Source organism: Narcine bancroftii, chromosome 14, assembly GCF_036971445.1.
Source record: "Narcine bancroftii isolate sNarBan1 chromosome 14, sNarBan1.hap1, whole genome shotgun sequence".
NCBI classification, from domain to species: domain Eukaryota; kingdom Metazoa; phylum Chordata; class Chondrichthyes; order Torpediniformes; family Narcinidae; genus Narcine; species Narcine bancroftii.
This window is the reverse complement of record NC_091482.1, coordinates 19,892,633-19,915,012: the sequence shown is the minus strand read 5'-3', so window position 1 is coordinate 19,915,012 and position 22,380 is coordinate 19,892,633. Positions and strand designations below refer to the sequence as shown.

General features: G+C 39.3%; 2 protein-coding genes across 3 annotated transcripts in view; one reads left to right on the top strand and one right to left on the bottom strand.

The window, feature by feature from the left end:
• dhrs11a (dehydrogenase/reductase 11a) overlaps positions 1–22,380 on the top strand; it is a 52,595-nt gene that overhangs the window by 6,857 nt on the left and 23,358 nt on the right. For both annotated transcript variants that reach the window (XM_069912185.1, XM_069912184.1), the window contains exons 2-5: positions 913–1,122; positions 10,015–10,109; positions 14,008–14,137; positions 15,156–15,248. In XM_069912185.1, the coding sequence (XP_069768286.1) occupies positions 913–1,122; positions 10,015–10,109; positions 14,008–14,137; positions 15,156–15,248 (528 nt within the window). The remainder of the gene's footprint in view (positions 1–912; positions 1,123–10,014; positions 10,110–14,007; positions 14,138–15,155; positions 15,249–22,380) is intronic.
• Positions 11,293–22,380, bottom strand: part of LOC138750025 (sodium- and chloride-dependent GABA transporter 1) — a 148,763-nt gene continuing 137,675 nt past the window's right edge. Inside the window, exon 13 of the mRNA XM_069912183.1 lies at positions 11,293–11,469. Coding sequence (XP_069768284.1) covers positions 11,350–11,469 — 120 coding nt within the window. The 3' untranslated portion in view covers positions 11,293–11,349. The remainder of the gene's footprint in view (positions 11,470–22,380) is intronic.

The window sequence follows — 22,380 nt, the reverse complement described above, 5'->3', positions numbered from 1 at the left end:
CCTCAGCCTTTCAATACTTCAGAGAAAACTATCCAGGTTTGTCCAACTTCTTGTGGCTAAAACATTGACGAACAAGGCAAGTTCCTGGTGAATCTCTTCTGCATCTACACCAAACGCTGCACATCCTACAGTATGGCAATCAGAACTCCACGTTTTTTTAAAAACAAAACACAGTCGAATGACTAACTTTCATGAAAATTCCAACCCCTTGCCAAATTATGAATGGTAGCTTGCTTTGTGTGGGAGCCAGGCCAAGAGCCTTGCATTATGACCCAGTCTGTGCAGTTTTCTGTCTACATTGTTGACATGGAGGTCATTTTTAGTGCGTTGTAGTCTTGCACTGGACCTATTGAGATTGCTGGCTACTTGGGTGTCTGCTTGATTCTTTTTAATCTTTTGGTTTAGGTTGTATTTGCCATCAGCTGCGAGTCATTGAGGTTCACTAGCAGAGTTAAAGTGAATGAATATTTCAACCATACAAACATTGCATGGCAGAAGTTTTTTTTTAAACCCTAGTTGAACCACGGAACAAAGGACTTGCATCAGAAACCATTTCTGCAGATGAGCAGAAGCTTGCATTGCGAAGGAATGATTGCTAATGCAAATGTTAATTGTTAATTTAAGAACATAGTTCAAGATGTCCATTTTGTGGGAATTTCATCATGCTAATTAATGTGCAATCTTTATTTTGTTACAACTTGGTTGAGAATTGTGTAATATGTGAATCATTTGCTGAACAGAGTCAGTTGAGTTATAAATTTCTCAGTTAAGGAGTTGTTAATTCTTTGATTGTTAAGATTACCAAGAGTTTAATTTGAAACAGTGACAACCTTCCATTACAATTTATAGCATCAAGCGGTGAGGATAAAAGAATTATATTCTTGACTCTTAATCATCTCCTTTTTCTTGCAGAAACTGGCTGCAGAATGTGAAAGCGCTGGCTATGCAGGCACCTTGGTTCCATACAAGTGTGACCTGACCAGTGAGGAAGAGATTCTCTCCATGTTTTCTGCCATCAAGACCCTGCATCAGGGTGTGGATGTGTGCATCAACAACGCAGGTCTAGCGCACCCTGAGCCACTGTTATCTGGGAGAACAGAATTCTGGAGAAACATGATTGATGTGAGTGCTTAAATGTGAGCAGGGCATTGAAAAAATTTTATTTGGACTGAAAGGCTGTCGGCAGCCATGTTTCTCATGGCAAATGATTTGTCTAGTTTTGAACTTGTAGCATTCTCTCATTGTGCTCTCTGTGTTACCTTTTGTCAGAGTTGATGACAGATCATTAACATAAGAGAACACGCACTGATGAAAGTGGGAACTAACTTGGTGGAAATAAATAGCATTCAGTATTTAAAGCTGATTGCTGGGCTTTTATAATTTAATCTGTAAAGGCTGAAATGAAAAGGGAATCTGCTCCAGCAGTTTCATAGTTAAGATAGAATGTTCTCCACTTGTATGGGTGGATCCAGCTCCACCATCTCTAAGGAAATACCAGGTCAAACCTATCACCATCTTAAATGTCTGTTCACTACAGCTTTGATATAAAATAACCCTAGTACGTCCATAGGATGCACTGATGGTAGTTTTCTAGAGCATTCCAATAGCAACTCCCAAACCTATGACCTCTACAACCAAGATGACCAAAAGCTTTGATATAAAATAACTCTAGTATGTCCATACGATGCACTGATTGTACTTGTCTAGAGCACTCCAATAGCAACTCTCAAACCAATGACCAAAAGCTTCAGGTGCATGGGAATGCCACCATTTGTATGTTTTTCTTTAACTTTCACGCCACCTTGACTTGGAAATCCACCATTAACCCTAAATTGTTGCTGATTCATGATTCATTACATTTCTAAAAGCACTTTGAGAGTACCTCCACCAGGAGGACTGTAGAAGTTGCTTGAGCAGCTGGAAATGGGCAAAAAAATACTGGCCTTGAAAGTTATGCCCAGTTCCAGAAAAAAATAATATTAATGAAATAGATAACTATCACTAATAAGCTGATACTTGTCAAGGAGGCTTGTCTAAAAATGATGTGCCAGTGTGAAGCTGCAATGAAGAATAATTTGCATGGGTAACAGCAGAAACGTGATGGATATAGCGTTGCCACAATCAGTTGTGAAAGATGGTAGACAATTAATCTGTTAATGGGAGTAGAATGCCCAAAAAATATCTCTACTTTCAACCGCCAAGCATTCAAGCCAAGAATCAGTCCCTAAACAAATAGAAGTATCATCAGGCAATCCACCAGTTTTGTTCTGAAGTCCTTGCTTTCATGGCAGTCACTCTTTGGCTAATTCGCTCTAGCTCACAGTGTTATATGTGAGTTTGTGATACCTATGGGATGGAATAACATTCCAATTGCAGTGCTAAACTGTGTGTTCAACATAACAGGTCTTGTCTCTCATGCAACAAAGTACAACAATTCATCCACCTGATGTTTTTGGAAAATTGCACTCATTGGGGAAAACAAAAAATAAATCTAGTCTGTCTAATAAGTATCTCTTTAGTTGGTCTACTGTCATCTTCAAAGTGATGGAATCTGTTAGTAGCAATGCTACTACTATTGGTGGAACACTCTTGGACATTACTGGTCTAGGCATTGTAAGCTCAGCCATCTTCACATTGATTACATTCCTAGCATGGAAAAGGTCAGAAATAGAGATGTTTGCTTCTAAAAAGAAAACAGAAATGCTGGAGGAACCTGGCCATTCTTTCAGCATCCATTGAAGGTAAACATATATTACCTACGTTCCAGGCCTGAGCCTGAGGTATAAGCAAAAAGCAGGTAGGCATCTGAATTAAAGAGTGGGAGGGTGAGGGGTCCACACCAACAGATAAAAGGTGTTAATTAGACATAAGGAAAGGAGAGAATTGATTTTGGCTCCGTGAAAGGAGACAGGGAAAAGGGAAGGGAGAGAGGGAATTAGAGGAAAGCAGTCAGGTGGATGTAGGTGGGGAAAATTAATGGAAACCATATTAATGCCACCCCATTGGAAGGTGCCCAAATGGAAGATGAGGTGTGTTGCTCCAATTTGTGGGTGGTCTCAGTCTGGCAGTGCTTGAGACATTGGATAGACATGTCGGCAAGGGAATAGGACAGGGAATTGAAAGGGTGGCCACTGGAAGATCCTTGCTGACGTGTCTGTCCATGGTCTCGTGTCTCCTTCCCTCTAGTTCTCTCCCTCTCTCTCTCCCCCTTGTCCATCTGTCTCCTTTTACAGAGCCAAAATCAATTCTCACCTTTCCCCTTTTCATATCCAGTTAACACCTTTTATCTGTCGGTCTGGACTCCAGTCTAATTCAGATGCCTGCCTGGTTTTTGCTTATACCTTGAAGAAGAGCTCAAGCCCAAACCATCAGTAATATATCTTTACCTCATATGGACGCTGCGAGACCAGCTGAGTTCCATCAGCATTTCTGTGTGTTTTTACTACAATCACAGCGTCTGCAGACTTTTGTATTTTATTCCAATCTCAAATCTCACAGATGAAGGAATCCTTAAAGATGCTAATTAAAACTTGCCTTTATCTAAGTATTCATCTTCCCTGTGAGTTGGAATCAAATTTTGTTTACTCATTGCCTGCTGCATGCTTCTCCTTTTGCTCCATTACTCTAAATTCATCAGGTTTGTATCTGCACAGAATCTGAGAAAAAATATCACAGGGAAATTATAAAAATCTTATCCTATCTTCCAGCACTTGAGCTATGATCTTACAGCTAACAGCTCTTTCAATGTTGTGTTTAGTACATCCAGGCAATTTTTAAAAATACAGTGAGAGTTACTACCTTTGTCACCCTTTCAAGCAGTAAATTCCAGGTTTCTGCCCTATTCTTTGGGTGAGAAAAATATCCTGGTTTCTGGCCCCTTAAAGGAAATAGGCTTTTTCTTATTTACTCCAGGACTCCCTGAATTTTATTCGCACCATTTGTTTTTGCTAAACTTTCTTTGTTCTAAAGAAAATATTCCCTTCTTAGTGACCACTGCTCCCTTTTCCAATCACATTTTTCTGTAACATGAAGATTTAGTCGTACAAATCAAGTATCTTCTCTGATTTTTGTAGTTTAGGCCTAAGCTAATGAAAGAAAATATAGTATTTCATTTGCTTTCTTGACATTGACTCTCCCTGCTAAATTTTAAGTTCAGTCCAGGGCTATTTTATTACTCTGTACTTTCCAACATCTATTTTTATTCTATTTTCCCGTGTCTTGTGCACCTTCTGAAACAGATCACTTCATACTTTTGTATTAAATTTCATTTATAATTACCCTGCCCACTGACCAGGCCATCCATTTCCTCCTGAGGTTCAAGGCATTCCATCGTCAATTTTTCTAGCATCTAGAAACTGCTTCGCGATGCCCCTTACATTCAAATCTGAATTATTAACGTATACAACAAAAAAGCAAGAGACTTCTAGTCACAAAAGCATCTGTAAATTATTACTCTCTGCTTTCCATTCTTCCTTTTATCTCACATGCCTTTTTGTTTTTGTTCATCTGCTTGTTAAAGCCTCAGTAAAATCTATTTGGATTGCTTCAAACAGAGTCCTTACTAGCCTTCCTTGTTAGCTCTTTTTTGATAAAGTTCATTCATAAATCTGACAGTTTCTTTAAATGTTTTATAAATGTGCCTGTTTAATTGAAGGTTTATACTCTCCTTGCACCTGGATTGCAATGTTCTTACCCCTGAAGGTACACAGAGCACATGAGAAGCAGCAGCAGATGGAGGGCTTGCAGTCTTTTGTACCTGCTCTGCCATTAAATAACATCATGGCTGATCATTTACTTTAGTACTATTTTCATGCAGTAATCACAAATTATTTCACAAGCTCTTTCATTTCTGTAGCGTCCACAGTAACTATACTGGACTCCAATCTTTCAGTTTTATGTAAACTCTGCTATCTCTATGCTTGGTGATTCTTCTTCCATGTCACCTTTCATGAATATTTTCCACCTGAGACATTGACAAAAAAATATATATAAATATTTCTTAACTACTTCTATTCCCTTACTCCTCTTTAATTTTAACATCCACCCTCGGAAAAATAATTCTCTAGCTTAGATTCTTTCAAGTTCTCAACTTTTACACATATTGCAGCATCTTTATTGGCATTTGCAGTACCTACCTAATTGCATTCCAACCTGCGATGTAATGGAACAAAGTACGGTGCTGAATACTAAAGTTAATTGCCTCAACTCTTGTCATCTTCCACTTCTCTTTATCTTTTGCTTCCACTGTCACCACCTTCTCTTGAAAGAGGCACGCATTATTGGGTGCCTCGTGCACAGCCTCAAACATTATTATTTTAAGATTCAGAGTTTCTTTATTGTCATTTGCATGAATGCACAAAATGTGTCAACTTTGCTTGCTGTAAATGCACAGCGGGGCCACTAGATAAGGATAAGCAAAGGAGAGTCCCTTCAGAGACACTGTGTCAGTGGATTTGCCTCCTGCTTACCCTCAACCTCTGCAGCCGCACAGCCTCCTGTTCGTTCCAGCAGTGAATCGAAGCTCATTGATCCAAAGTTCGGAAGGCTGTTCAGGAAACCTTGCAATTAGGCACCCTCACAAATCCCAGTTCTGGTTCATGGTTCCCACAAGCCAGTCTCCAGCAGCAGGACATGGTGTGCTGCGAGTCCTTCAACTTCCAATTCCCTTGCAGGTCCACTGTCATGGTCACCTTCCTGCTTGGGTCCTCTCCCAGGCATCTCCTTCATGGCAAAGGAGTGTTCTCCTGCTCTGGTGCCCTGCAAACCACCCCCCCACCCCCCCATAGTCTGCCAAGCTTGGGCACTGCCACCTTGAGCACAGACCTCTATGGTTTCACTGATGTTTGGAAAGAAACACTGCTGGCCCCTTCTATAGATCATCTTACAACCTGTTTTGGGCCGTCGGCATATCAACTGGGCAGAAGGACCCAGTGGTGGAGCACTGTGTCTTCACTCGCTACCTGTTTGGGTCCATGGCACCCATGCAGTTACAGCAGCAGGTACCATTTTCAACACGTGTGTGTTATTCTTCTCATCAGTCAAAAGTAACTACATTAAAATTCCTGTTGTCCTGAATTCAAGCAACCAGCAAAAGAAAATGCTGAAAATTAATAAGTTTAAAAGAAAGTGAAAGTATAAAATTGGCGCGCTTTGCCGTTAGTTCGCCCATCCACGCATCACACAACCTCAAGCAACGCAAATTCACTTATCCAGCATCCATCAATCCCTATGGGTGCCAGATACCAGGGGTTTTACTGAATTTAGTCATGGAGAACTTTCTTTCAGTCTTGGAATAAAAGCAGCACTAATAATGAACACTTTCTATTGGACTCATTTATGTACTGAATATGAAAAAACCCAACACCCAACCCCAACCCACCAATTTTCCCCTGCAACCGCTGCAACCGTGTCTGCCTGTCCCGCATCGGACTTGTCAGCCACAAACGAGCCTGCAGCTGACGTGGACTTTTACCCCCTCCATAAATCTTCGTCCGCGAAGCCAAGCCAAAGAAGATGTGTAATGGAGGTTGGAGCCTGGTGTTGGGAAAGTGAACTCCTCTTATTAAACAACTACTGGTAATTATTTGAGAACATTTCTTCTTGCACAGTTGAACCCATGTTTAGTATTTACTTGCAATTTACTGGGCCCCTATTTACTGAAACACCTTTTTTAAATATATTTTGCAATTAGACACCCTCACAAATCCCAGTTCTGGTTCATGGTTCCCACATTCTTTCATGGAGTTCCCTCCATTACACATATTCAGTACACCAAAAATATTCTTAAATATTATTTCTGTAACTGCCTTTTATTCCATTACAATATTACAATAAACGAGTGTGCATGGAATCAAAATGGAATGCTAATATGGATCAGCTGTTGATATCGATTGGCCATCACAGAAAGTAAACACTAAATCAAATATAGGTAGCATTTCTGATCTGTTTTTGGATATTTCTGCATGCATCAAGTTTTTCTAATTTGGTGGCTCTCTGCTAATTGGTCATTTATAGAAAACAGTCCTGATTTTGTACTTGAACAGCTGAGTTTCTTTCAATTTGAGGTTGGATGTAAGATTGCGATGACCAATTCAGGCACAATGTGAAACCTCTGAAAAGTGATAGGACCTGGCGGTGGTGCAAAGAGGAAACAGATTGCGCCATTTGTCTTCTTTGACACCCAATGTTTGTGCTGTGAGAGGATTTTTAAATTACTGAGATTGCTTGATCTCAGCCGAGGAATGCTGAAAGATAAATAGATTGTTATTTTGGGAAAGAATGTCAAGTTTGTGTCCCAATACTAGATTTTCCTGGAAACCTTGTTCAGATTTGTTTGGAATATGGTAGTGCAAGGAGCAGTACAGTTCAAACAATGAATGAATGGGTCTATATTCAGCCAATGAAGCTACTTCAAATCCCATACCCCTTTGCGTGCATGTCATCCAAAAGTTAGGGCTTTACTGACATTCAGAAAACCAAATTGTCAGATTTACTTTCTAGTTGATATTTAGAATCGTGATATGGGGAAAGGCAAAGGAGGAAAAACCCAACACCCAACCCCAACCAACCAATTTTCCCTTGCAACCGCTGCAATCGTGTCTGCCTGTCCCGCATCGGACTGGTCAGCCACAAACGAGCCTGCAGCTGACGTGGACTTTTTTACCCCCTCCATAAATCTTCGTCCGCGAAGCCAAGCCAAAGATGGGGATAATGCAGGAAAACGATATTGTGATGGAGATCAGAGTAGGCTCAAGGACTCGAATGGTAAATTCCTGCTCCTATTTAGAATCATAGAATGCTACCGCATGGAAGCAGTCCCTTTGGCCCTTCTAGTCTGTGCCAAACCTTTTTATTTTGCCTAGTCCCACTGACTCATACGCAGTCCATAGCCCTCCATCCATGTGCCTGTCCAAATTTTTTTTAAATGTTAAAATCGAGCCCGCATTCACCACCTCAGCTGGCAGCTTGTTCCACACTCCCACCACTCTCTGTGTGAAGTTTCCCTCTCGCTTTCCTCCTAAACTTTTCCCCTTTCTCTCTTAACCCATGTCCTCCAGATGGTATCTCACCTTCCCTCAGTGGAAAAAGCCCATTTACATTTACTCTGTCTATTCCCCTCATAATTTAAATACCGCTATCAAATCTCCCCTCACTTCTTTTGTTCTCTTGCAATAAAGGATTCTATAGAAGTTTTGTAGGTCCAATTCTGAATTTGATTGGCTTGAGACATTGAGAAAGGAAATTAAATAGCAAGAATAAAATCTGAATTGCAAACAATGATATTGTTTACCAAGTAGCAAGAATCAATTTCAATGGATGGTGCAATCTAAGTTCTTTTAATTCTTTCATGGCCTGAGATAATACAGTGTATACAGATTGAAAATCAGTTTAAATTTCGTTCTGGTTCACTGCACAGCAAATCTGTGGTGTATGCTTGAATAATATTTTTCTGATTGTATCAGTTGCCATGGATTCAACATTATAAAGTCGAGTCAATTGTTAAGAGCATTATTATGCAATTTGTTGAAGATGTAATTGGCTATTAACTGGAAAGAGTGAATGCAGTAAAACCCCTGCTATCTGGCACCTATGGGGATTGGTAGATGCCGGATATGTGAGTTTCTTGGTTGCTTGAGACTCACTCTTAGAATGCCAAACTAATACACCTGCATTAAGAATAAACAGTTTAAAAGAGAAAAACGCTACACTGCACTTAAAGCATTTTGCTTTATTTTCAGTCACGTTATTTGAAAGCATTTAACCATCATTGCTTTTGCAGGGTCTTTCCCCTCCATGAAGCTGCCTGAAAAACAAACAATAACATTATAGATAATTACTTCCCACCCCCCCCCCCCCCCAAAGTTTACAGATAATACACTTAATAAAGATAAAGACTCTTCCTAAGCAGGGATAAGGAGACACGTAAGAGCGGCATCAACCAGCTCTTCATCTGAGATGACGCCATTTTATTCAAACAGCTGCTAAGAGCAAAGCACGACTGAATATTTGCTCCCATCTTCACCAAAGGCTTATGTGTTACTTTAGAGGACATTTACTTTTATATTTATTCTCCTTTATTTTCCTCAATTTTTTTGTTGTTGTTTGATTGCTTGAGGTTGCCAGTCGCTCAAATTCCAGAAAATAGGTTTTACTGTGTTTGGTGTTTTTTGTGAAGTGCCATAACCATGCCAGGAATGGCCATCGCCACTTGGACAATTCATTTCTCATTGTCATGAACCAGTTCTGTGTGGTGCTTTTTAAGACGTGCACGGTTAAATGTTGCTCTCATATCTTTGATCATTACTTTTGCCTCAATGCTAGAATTTGAGCCTTTTGTTTGAGTCGAGGCATTGATTGTGGAATGAATAGTTGTGAAGAAACTGAACATTGGTTCACAAGATATTTGCGAATGAGCGCCAACTTGAACTCTTTATTCTTTTCATAATTTTATTTTCCAACAAACTCAAACTGACTGATTATTTTTGAGCTGCTTTTGTGGACAGGACATGATTGGGCAATTTTCCACACTCTTGTGGATGCCAGTTTTAAGCCTGAGCTAATTCTGAAGCACAGGTCTTCAGCTGTTGTCTGTGTCTGCAGCTATGTCCAGTGCATTCTGTTTTAATTAAATGACTGGCATTTCATGAGTCGACATTGAGGTTTTCCTCCTCATGGGCCTGTTAGAATATTCCAAGGAATGATGAGTGTCTGGAAAGATGGGTATAAATATTACTGTGCCAGTCTGTTGCTTGTCTGTGGAACAATTCTCAAATCTTACTTTGTTGCTAAGAACTTAAGAGGGGTATGACTGCTTATCAGTGGTATATGCATCATTAGTAATTGTCAGGTTACTTTGCATCACGATTTGGCACTCCGTGCTCGCGGTAATAGAAGAATCCAAAATATTCAGCTTTGTGAGAAAGTTCTGGAATAAATTGCTTTCAAGGGGAAATATTTCAATTTTTTTAAAACTGGAAGGCCCAAGATTATTAACTGCACCTCTTTTGTTTTCAGGTTAATGTGATAGCAATGTCTATCTGTACCCGAGAGGCCTATAATTCAATGAAAGAGCGCAATGTCGATGATGGACACATCATAAATATTAATAGGTAGGAGAATTCAATTGCATTGTATGGGAAATCATTCTATATCCATTTTCATTCCATAACAATTGTACATTCTTACTAGTTTTTGTGTGCAGCTTGCAGACCAAATTCAAACCACCTTTGAAGTAATTCTGGGGAAAATTCCACCTTTCTGGAGCAATAAGAATTTTGATAGAATATTTTTGGGTCTGCAAAACAAGATTCAGTACAGAATGGTTAGTCCATATAGCTTCAGGTCAAAGCCTGGTGTGTTGTTTTTAATGCATCCTGCAGAGCAGGGGCTTTTCTCTTTGGAGCGAAGAAGGAAGAGATCTACAAGATTATAGGATGGACAGAAAACACCAGGTGACATCTGTATAAGGTGAGGGGAAGAAAGTTTAGGGGAGATGTCAGGGGTTAACTTTTTTTTTTTACACAAAGAGTAAAACAATGATTCCACTGTTTCTATCTCTTGCTCCTGTCCCCAATTTAAAAAAAAAATCCCTCTAACTTTTATTTCCCCCGCCTTCCCAATAATTTCTCCCTCTTGTCTGTATCTTCACATCTTTCACCTTCTATCCGATCTCCTCTGGGCCTCTCTCCCTTCCTTTATTTTTGTCTTGATAAAGGATTCTGATGCTATGTTGACTGACCATATCTACTCATAGATGTTGTCTGACCTGCAGAGTTCGTTCAGATTACTGCTCGAGAGCTACAGCTTTTGTGTTTTTCCCATTAGATATTATCTAATCTCATCAATATTAAAATGATAGTGATTAATTCATTTAAAAATAAAATAAAATTCATATGTATTAGCCTGTCACCCTGATTACCCTGTACTGCTTTTTAAAAATTAATTTTCAGTAAAGCATTGCAATTCTTATTTTAAAAAAATCCTGAATTTTCCTTATTATTTTAGCACACCTTTACCTTAAGTTGTTTGTTCCCATGGGTAAAAATGTTCAAGTGTTTCTTTTTGGATTCTGAAAGGCAAGAATGCAAGATAATGCTGGTGGCACACCCAGCAATGTCTTGAAAATAATATCTAAACAGCTTTTATTTTCATATACATAAATACAATATACAGATGTGCCAAAATTCTTGCGGCAAACAGTTATGCAAGATACACAGTTTGGATAAATGAGGATTATGATAATGTTCACTAAATTACCACAATATGCCAAGGCTGAAAAATAGACGATATAATATAAAATGACGGATAAATAGATATTCACAGATGCAGATAGTGCAAGAAAGTTTTGTTTCAATAACACAAACAGATCTTTTGATGGTCCTTGACTAGTTGGGGTAGTCCAGGGAGGTTCAAAAGCTTGATAACTATTGGATAAAAGTTGTCTTGAACTTCGAGGTATTGGACTTCTGCCTGAAAATAGAAGTGAGAGAAGGTTGTGATCAGGATGCTGGGCTTCTTTATTATTTGACTGCTTTCTTGAAGCAGTGTCTCATGCAGATGTCTTCAGTGGATGGGAGGTCAGTGCCTGTGATGGACTTGGCTACGTTTGCTACTTTCTGCAGCCATCTGCGTTCCTGGGCACTCAAGTTACCAAACCAGGTAGTCAAATCTTCAGCTCAAAATGCAGAATCTAATCGATTGCATAGATTACCTTCATACTTCCTAACTTCATAGCTCGAATCTAACAGGATAAGGTGTATTAATGTCTCTAAGGGGGCTGAATCTGAGAAAAGGGAATGGTGGTGAATGGGATCTGAAACATCAAAGGGTAACAAAGATTTAGGTAAGTAAATGCTGGTGGAGTGGAACAAAATATAACCTGTCCCACTTGAAACTAAACTTTTAAAAGACAACACATCACTGTATCTAGGTTTGTGAATGATGGTGGGAACATTTTAGCCTGTTTTTCTTGGTTAATGATTATTTGTTCTGAGGTCCGTCCAGTGAAAGACTAGCAATGAACTGGTTCAAGAATCACTTTCTTTTTAACCTTCAGCAGTAAGTGTATGTGCTACGCACAAGGTGATTTACTACTGAAGGCATTTCCATGTCCTGTGGCTATAAGCAATAAAACGTGCTTTTGCGTGTTTGGGAAGGTCAGTCACTGTTGATATCTCAAAGTGCTGTATTGTTTTTCAAACTGACATTGTAACGTAACAAGGAGCAGAAGTTCACGATTGCCATTGGTGTGAATTATTCTTCAATCCATTTCATAACAGATTTCTCAAGTTTGTTATACTTGCAGTGGACTACTGAAGATTTTTCCTCCCTTGTAACTGCCTCTTCTCCACCTTCTTGTGTAAAAACATCGTGATTTATTAATGTAGTTGTTGCGTGGGACGAACTCTCTTGATTAAATAAATAATTTGAGCAACAGCTGATGCTTTTTGTGTACAAACCTTTGATCTCTTGCTGGGCCCATAATCGAATAGAAGGATTGAGAAGTTGGATCTATGAATTAAAGTGAGACTCTTATTTCTTATAAAATAAATCTATCTTCATTGGTCTATCCAACCATGCAGTTCTTACTTGATGAGTTTGAGAATTATGTAATTTTAATATTTATTGCAAAGGGACTTGTGAGTTCTCTGCAGGTTACCCTAAAGGTTGAGTCGGTGGAGAAGGCGGCGAATGCAGTGTTGGCTTTCATTTCAAGAGGAATAGCATATAAGAGGAGAAATGTAATGTTGAGACTATAAAGCACTGGTGAGTCCTCACTTGGAATACTGTGTACAGTTTTGGGCACCTTATCTGAGAAAAGAGGTGTTGGAGAGGGTTTGGAGAAGATTTACTAGAATGATACCAGGAATGAAAGGCTTAATGAATGAAATGTTTGTTGGCTCTTGGACTGTACTCATTGGAGTACAGAAGGATGAGGGGGGACCTCGTAAGCCATTTTGAATGCTGATAGCCCAGGCTAGAGTAAATGTGGTAAAGATGTTTCCTATGGTATGGGATTCTCAGACAAGAGGCCATAACTTCAGGATAAAAGGCATCAATTTAAAACAGAGATCCAAAAGTTTTTTATTTAATCAGAGGGTCGTGAGTCTGTGAAACGTTGCCACAGGAGGTTGTGGAAGCGAATTTGTTGGGTGTATTTCAGGCAGAGACTGACAGGTATTTGATTAGTCAGGGGCATCAAGGGTTACGGGGAGAAGGCCGGGGAGTGGGGCTGAGTGGGTGGTTGGATCAGCTCACGATTAGAATGACGGAACAGACTCGATAAGCCTACTTCTGTTTCCATATCTTGTGATGTGGTAAATCTGTTTAAATCCAGTCAACCCTGGTAAGTCCGTCATGTGTTCAAACTTCATTATTTTCAGTAAATCTACCAATTCTGAAATGGTGTTTATAATTTAGTATCCAAAATTATTGGGGCCAAGTTCATAAGTTGTATATTTGAGATGAGTTATTAATGACTAAATACAAAGATGTGTAATTCAAAAATCACAAGGAATCACAAATGTTTTGAGAATTTCTGGACACTATTCCGTCAGTGTACTCTTTAATCAAGTCTGCGTAAACTATCATCATTATTGTGTCCTTAGTGGCATCTTGCTCTTGCTGAAAAATCTGCATCAGTTCCGCTGTCAAGTTTTCTTTGGCTTCATTTGCAACTGTTGTTGATAAGACTTCCAAGATCTTGAAAAGTGAAATCTTGGACTCTGTTCCTTTAAATTCGCGTCGTGTAGCAAATTGTGTTTGCTCTTATTTTTTGAAACTTTTCAGAAAGTCTTCAGAAGATGTTTGTTTATCAGCTGGTTTATTTTTAAAATTTGACTGTGTCCATTTTATTTATGCATTCTATGGATTAAAGCCATATTTGTGCAGCTATGTTGTTTAGGTATGCATATTTCCATAAGTCCTGATTATTTGCTATGTTTTATTCAGCACTTTCTGCTCCAGCTGATCAGATGTGATCTCTTCTCCCCTTTTCTGCCATTTTAGTATGAGTGGCCACCGAATCCTGCCCAATTCGGCAACCCATTTCTACGCTGCTACAAAGTATGCTGTAACCGCCCTCACTGAGGGGTTAAGGCAAGAGCTCCAAGAAATCAAGACGCACATAAGGGCTACGGTAAGATCATATTTAATAAAATGAGACATTTTTGTATGGGTCATTTGGAAAGTATTTAGTTGCGACTGCTTTCAAAAATTGCTGTTCAACAGAACATAATTTGGCACCGAACTGGAGCCACCTAGATAGAAAAAATGGGAAAGCAGCCAAAGTTCTATTTAACGCTCACAACTATTAATTGTTGTGGAAATGCTGTCAGGGTAAGACTGGATTGATTTCTATATAATTGTATTACTCTTTTAGTGAAGAAATAAATATAATTAACCAAACAGGCATCTGGTCATAATGATAGTCTCCATTTACGGAAGCATAAATTTGCCCATAAGATTTAAACATAACCTGAAAAATCTTGTTAATTTGAAACTGAAATTGGATAATTTACTGTTCATGTCATTGGGTTTTGCTCTAGGCTTCAGCATCTGCCGTCTCTTGCGTCTCCATCATAACTTGGCTATTTGTTTCCAGTTTTCTTTTTATGTTCAGCCATTTTGGCTAATATTCCTAGCTCTGGGAATATTGACTGTATGGAGGTGCAAAAATGCTGGATCTATCAGTCAAGTACATTTCTGCACTGCTCATGCCCGATTTGGTTTCTCCATGCCCACCGCAGAGGATGACTTCTGTTTGCAAACTCAGTTTTTCTTGGAAGTCTGGAGTGGTTATTTTTTTCAGCGTCTACTTACAAAAGACAATTCTAAGATTTAAATCTAATTTTTCCTCCTAATATTATGGCCCTGTAGTAAGTTTCCATCCTGCTAAACTGTTCAGCTAGCATCATTCAGTGAGAGGGTTTCCCAACACAGCCAATGTCCTCCTTCCACTCCACATATGATGCAAAATATCAAGTAATACACTATCATTTTTATAATCACACCAAAAAATGTTGAACATGCTCATCCTGTGTGGAAGCATCCATGGAGAGAAAATATGTCCACCTTTTAAAATTTGATTTTAAAATGCTCCAAATCATCTTGAGGTGTCAATGTAAGTTCTGCAGTAACTTATTTTCCTTTTCCAGTCAGTATCTCCAGGATTGGTGGAAACAGAGTTTGCATTTAGGCTTCATAATAATAACCCAGAGAAGGCTGCATCAACATACGAGAGCCTTAAGGTATGAAAGCTAAACTGCTCTGTAAGTAATTCTTTAAGTCAATTTTGCTAAGTTCCTGATGAGAGTTGTGAGAAACCAAGGCTTAAAATGGAGGTTTCTAAGGCTTTGATGGAAGTCCAAAGATAACCTGAAATCCCACAGGAAAACAATATTCAATATATGTTACTTTGGTACATCTGTCATTTGAATTCTTCAACCTACTCCTGCAGCAATCTCATCTTGTTCATGGCCTCTTATACTAATCCAACAAAGCCCAACGAAACTCATTGCAGCATTCATGATTTACTGTTTAAAATGTCATGAAACCAACCTTTACAGTTGGTATCAGAACAATTTTTTTGAAAATTCTATTTAAAGTTTATAAGATAAAATACAAACATAAAACACAAAGCAAAACTATATCTACCCCCTATAGCCCTCCCCTTATACCCACCCTCCTTGGAACTTATATATAAGAAAAACATTTAATGCAAAATCAAAGTAGGTTAAGTTGTCAATCTACATCTTTAAACATAAAGTATCTACTTCACACATTAAAATCCATACGTTCCAAATACAAAGACCACATTTTAACAAAAAAAAAGAGTAGTTATTTCGTGAATTATGTTATCTTCTCTAAGTTCAAACACGTATTCTGAGGAAATTTCACCAGCATTTTACATGAATGCCATTTCCTATCTTTATAGTTGTTTCCTGATCTGCTGAGTATTTTCAACATTCTTTTATTTCAGATATCCAACAACTGTTTGTTTTCTATCTTGCAGTTCCAGTGATTTTTTTTTTTAATTTCTCTTTCTGAGTCTGTCACTGTCTTTCTTTTCCAAACTGGTAGGCTTGTTCCATTTCATTGTGTTTTGATTTCCAACTCATTGCTGAATTCTCTTTGCACTCCACCCTGCTGTACAGCTATTTTTTAAAATATATAAATTAGTTATAATGACAATTTACTATTTCAATTCACAGTTTCTGCCCTCATTCAGGCATTTTCCTTTTAATTTACGTTTCCAACATTGCACTCTGTAACTTTATCATGCCTATTGATTGATCAGTATCATCGATGGTGAATGTCTGGAGAACGTAGAACGCGAGCATGTAAAATGGTTGAAAGGTGCAGCATGGAAAGCATTTAAATGGCAGCTTGTTGAATATCCAAGGGAGAAGGGAATAAAGGAATGTGGGGCAAGTTGGGGAGAGATGATCACAAAAGGTTTGTATGAGGGTATAAGAATTAGTGTAAATAACTTGGATTGCTGACAGACTTGTTTCTAGGCCATAGATTCACTGTAAGTTAACTAGAATGCATTGAGAAAAGTATGGGCTTTGATCAAAGAATCAACTTTATAAGATCAATGATGATAAATGTGTGGTAAAAACTGACCTGTTGCCTCAGGGCCACGTACAAACAAAAAGTTGTTGCCTTCATTCTGTAACCCTGCCTCCCACACCAAAAGCAGCTCCATAAACTTAGAAAATTAGCAAGCACCTTTTATTTCAGAACCTTAATTATAAACTAATAATTTTGTGCAAACCAGTAGTTGAGGAATTCGTAGCTGAAGCTCTGGTAATATCTGACATCATTCTTGAAAGGAGACAAAATAATTTTGAGGAAGAAATCCAACTGTTTAAATTACAAAGTTGTGTATTTCCCGGGGAAGCTATCTCCCAGGCAAAAGTGGAGATTCCGGGTGAAAATGGAAACAACAGGGACACCTGATGGTTGTGGCCAGGCCTAAATGCCATAACCTGCTACAAAATCCAGTGAAGCAAAGCTTCACACCCAGAGGAACTCGGTGCCTTCTGCACCTGATTTATAGCAATAACAGTGAAGTACCACCCCTCTGCACTTTCACAACCGCTGATAATCCCATCCTATTTCTATCTGAGGATGACATGCGTGCTGCCTTCAAGAGGGTGAATCCAAGGAAAGCATTTGGCCCAGATGCAGTACTTGGCGAGAATTGAAAATCTGTGCTGACCAACTTATCAATGTATTCACTCCAGCAGGCCATGCTACCCACCTGTTTCAAACAGGCTTCAATCATACCAGAGCCAAAGAAGAGTGTCTTAATGACTATTGACCAGTAGCACTTACGTCAAGTGTTTTGAGAGGCTGGTGTTGTAGCATATCAGCCCCCAGTGGCAACATGGATATGTTCCAGTTCACCTATCTATGGCGGATGCCATCTTACTGGCTCAACACAAAATCCTGGAACACCTGAATAGCAAAAATGCATTCATCAGGATGCTCTTTATCGACTACTATTCAGCATTTAACACCATTCTCCCCTCAAAATTAATCTGCAAACTCCAAGACCTGGGTCTCATCACCCCACACTGTCATTGGACCTTTGATTTTTCTCACCTCCAGACCACAATCATTGAGGTTTGGTAAGCGCATCTCCTCCACAATCTCCATCTGTATTGAAGAACCACAAGGCTGTGTTCTTAGCCCCTGCTCTACTCGCTTTACACTTAAGACTGTAGCTCGGTATGACAATAGCACCATCTACAAATTTACCAACAATACCACCGTAGTGGGTTGTATAAAGAAAGGGAGCCCTTCTTTTAAAGGAGGGAGATGGAAACTTGGCTGAATGGTGCACCAAGAACAACCTTGCACTCAATGTCACCAAAACAAAGGAGCTGATTGTTGACTTCAGGAAAGGAAAGCCAGAGGTCATTGGGGGATCAGAGGTGGAGAGGGTGAGCTAATTTAAGTTCTTGGGAGACACTACCTCAGAGGATTTTTCCTGGACCCAACACACTAATGGCATAGTGAAGAAAGCACGTTGGTGCCTCTACTTCCTCAGGAGTGTTATTCTGATTGTAGCGATCAAACCTTTCTTCTATGTGAGAGAGTCCTAATTGTTATAATGTGATTTATCTTTTTTTGAGAAATGACATTGTGTGGATTTCTGAATCAATAGTTCAGAAACCAGCACTCATCATACTGGTTGGGACTGTTCGTCTGAATTTTGTTCCCAACCATGTTCTGGGGACGTTAATATCATTTAACCTGATCACCAAATTGTTGGAAGGAATAGATTGACAAAAGCACAAGTGATCAGAAAAATGCAAGAGAAAGAATCAAGTTATTGGGGAATTATAAACTGTTTGACACAGACCAGTTTAGTAATATTAAAGAGAAGAATTTTTGAAATGAGTACAAGATCAATTTCTTCCGTGGACATCTGCTCCACGGAATGAGGTGGTACTTGGAGAAAGATTATTATAATATCAAGTTAGACAGATCTCAGGGGAGCTGGGGTGAAACACTGGTGACAAGAAAATATTTAACTGGATGAAGGCTTAAAACCTCTAAGTCAAGGCCATTCAGATTAGAAGCAAACTTCAGCAGAAAAAAAAGAATAATTGCTTAAAGCTATTTCAAATTTCACTTTATATTTTAACTATTGGCCAGTTCCTCTTACCATAGGAAATGAAGCAACAGCAGGATATTAAGCAAATATTCAATGCTGTCATGGCAGCATGTGACTTAATTCCATTATCCATCTTTTCCACAAATCAGCTAAAGACAGCAAAAAAAATCCACTCAGATTTTACGTTAACAATTAACTTGTATTATTTACTACCTCCAAAAAAAAGATTTCAAGATTTAGGTCACCTATTGCATGTTAAGGGCATTCCTTACTTTGCTGGCTCCATTTTTGAGATGCTATAAATCCTAGATTCCAGAGTGGAAAGTGGATTATCTCCACCCTGCCTTATTAGTTTCTTGTAATTTGAAATTCAATCAGATCGCACCTTAATCTAAATTCCAGGGAATGTTCAAGTTAAAGTTTTTTAATCATTTGATTGTACCAGTGTAACCCAACGAAATAACATTCTCTGGTCCACAGAACCAAAACGATGCAAACACGTACATATGCGGGAAAACCCCTGGTATCTGGCACCTATGGGGATTGGTAGATGATGGATAAGTGAACTTTCTGGTTGCTTGAGATTGCGTCTTGTGTGGATTGGCGAACTGACCACTTTTTGTGGGGGGGGGGGCAATTGTAAATTTTAGTAATTTTTTTATCTATTTATTTACCGTGATTTAAAAAAAAAGTTGCTTGAATTCCGTCTGGATAATGGGAATTTTACTGCACACAGAACCTATATATATATATATATTTCTTTTCTTTCTTTCTTTGGCTTGGCTTCGCGGACGAAGATTTATGGAGGGGGTAAAAAAGTCCACGTCAGCTGCAGGCTCGTTTGTGGCTGACCAGTCCGATGCGGGACAGGCAGACACGATTGCAGCGGTTGCAAGGGAAAATTGGTTGGTTGGGGTTGGGTGTTGGGTTTTTCCTCCTTTGCCTTTTGTCAGTGAGGTGGGCTCTGCGGTCTTCTTCAAAGGAGGCTGCTGCCCGCCAAACTGTGAGGCGCCAAGATGCACGGTTTGAGGCGTTATCAGCCCACTGGCGGTGGTCAATGTGGCAGGCACCAAGAGATTTCTTTAGGCAGTCCTTGTACCTTTTCTTTGGTGCACCTCTGTCACGGTGGCCAGTGGAGAGCTCGCCATATAATACGATCTTGGGAAGGCGATGGTCCTCCATTCTGGAGACGTGACCCATCCAGCGCAGCTGGATCTTCAGCAGCGTGGACTCGATGCTGTCGACCTCTGCCATCTCGAGTACCTCGACGTTAGGGGTGTGAGCGCTCCAATGGATGTTGAGGATGGAGCGGAGACAACGCTGGTGGAAGCGTTCTAGGAGCCGTAGGTGGTGCCGGTAGAGGACCCATGATTCGGAGCCGAACAGGAGTGTGGGTATGACAACGGCTCTGTATACGCTTATCTTTGTGAGGTTTTTCAGTTGGTTGTTTTTCCAGACTCTTTTGTGTAGTCTTCCAAAGGCGCTATTTGCCTTGGCGAGTCTGTTGTCTATCTCATTGTCGATCCTTGCATCTGATGAAATGGTGCAGCCGAGATAGGTAAACTGGTTGACCGTTTTGAGATTTGTGTGCCCGATGGAGATGTGGGGGGGCTGGTAGTCATGGTGGGGAGCTGGCTGATGGAGGACCTCAGTTTTCTTCAGGCTGACTTCCAGGCCAAACATTTTGGCAGTTTCCGCAAAGCAGGACGTCAAGCGCTGAAGAGCTGGCTCTGAATGGGCAACTAAAGCGGCATCATCTGCAAAGAGTAGTTCACGGACAAGTTTCTCTTGTGTCTTGGTGTGAGCATATATATATATATATATACATTTTAAACATCAATATTAATAGAGTCATGGGGAGTTGTTTTTGCAGTTTCTGAGCCTGGTGGATCTAGTTCTCATACTTCTGTATCACTTTCTTGACAGGAGTAACTGGAAGATATGTGCAGGGTGGTAGAGACCTTTACAGATTTTGCAAGCCCTCTTTAAACACTGATAAATCACTTTGATTTGAGGGGGGGATGGTGGAGGGAGACCTCATGAGGGGGAGGGAGAGAGATATAAGTTTACTAATTTCCTTAAAATTTAACACTGGAATATACAAACCTTTCTGGTTCATGTGATACACCACCTGGAAGTCCAAACAAATCTTTCTAATATATTCTAGGATTGGTTCTTCAAAAAAAAACCAGGTGGACTTTTTAAATACTTGATTCCTTATTGGAATTATGAAAATATACTTGTATGGTGCCCACAGTGATGGGTCTCTTCTACATGAAATAAAAAGAATCATTCTTGATCTTTCAAATACCATATTTGTTGGCATAAAAGATAACTCGTGAAAAAGATGATCCCCTGAATTTCCATGTAAAATATGGGTTATGAGCTATACTCGTTGTAATACTAGCCCAAGTCTGGCACTTGCAGCTGACCAGTGGAGCGATGCTGCTCGACACATTTAAAATACTAATTCACAATACTTTAAAAGTAAATTACCCAGTAAAAGCTTACATTTTGTCAGCATATTTTAAAAAAAACCACCATCGGCTCATTTAACAGGACGTTTAAAACCTGTACATAGCCGACAGCAGTCAGACTGGACAGATAGACCCTGAGCAGGAGCACTGAGACTTCGCTGTTTAGTTTCGGATTTTATACTTGGCGTATAGGATGACCCCTAGTTTTGGGGTTGACAGTTTTAAGGAAATTCAGGGGATCATCTTTTTCATGAGTTATCATTGAGGCCAACAAAAAAGATTTTTTATTTCTTGTGAAAGAGACCCACAACAAGTACATTTTCAAGGACCGTCTTATACACAGACATATATGGTAACTGCCTAATATTACCCCAATTCCATAAAACATATTTTGGATTCCCATTCAATTTGGTAAGCAACTTGCTTGACGTGAACAAGTTGGGGAGAAGAACCTACCTATTTAAGTGGCTATAAATCTCAATGATTCTATGGGATTAATTTCACTTGAGCCCTTCGGAAAAGAATTGCACAAATGGTGCTAGTATTTGCTCAAACTTGTGTGGCTGTTATTCCTGGAGATCAAAATGCTTTTATTGAGTGGACAGAGGTCTTCCATTTTCACATTGTGCACTTAGATTCAATTAGTACGTTAAACTACTTTTTAAAAAAAAAAAATTAGTATTCAATCAACAGGATCTTTTGATGTAGAGCATAACACCCTTGTATCAAAATATCCATGGTTACTGTGTTTTGTGCAATAAGTCCAAATGAGATTGCAATCAAAAAGATTAAGAACCATTCAAAATTGATGCACAACTGAAAACTGTCTGAATTAGCTCAATAAAAGGCATAATTGAATTCAGAACTTTTAAGTTTACAATTGGTATTTTAATTCCATGAGGAGGTTGAGTAATATGGGCATTTCTTCTTGTCAAAATTAGTAAAATCTTTTCCTGTGTTGTGCTTTATTTGCCATCACCTTGTTCACTCTTCTATCCCTTTCCACCCTATGTCCTTCTCACAGCTCATTTCGTATTTAGTCTTGCATTGATTGTACTGTTTCCTTTTATCCAAACTTGTTGCTGATATAAGTACATAGTTTGTAAGCGTCTATGGGCAAAACTGTAATTGTTTGGACACCATGAATAGCAATTTGCTCATCTGAATTTTTTTTTCCCCAGTCTTTCTGTACTTTATCCATGGTTGGCGTAGCAGTTAGCACAACACCTTTACAGTGCCAGTGATTGGGACAGGACTGGGGTGCAAATCCCGCCC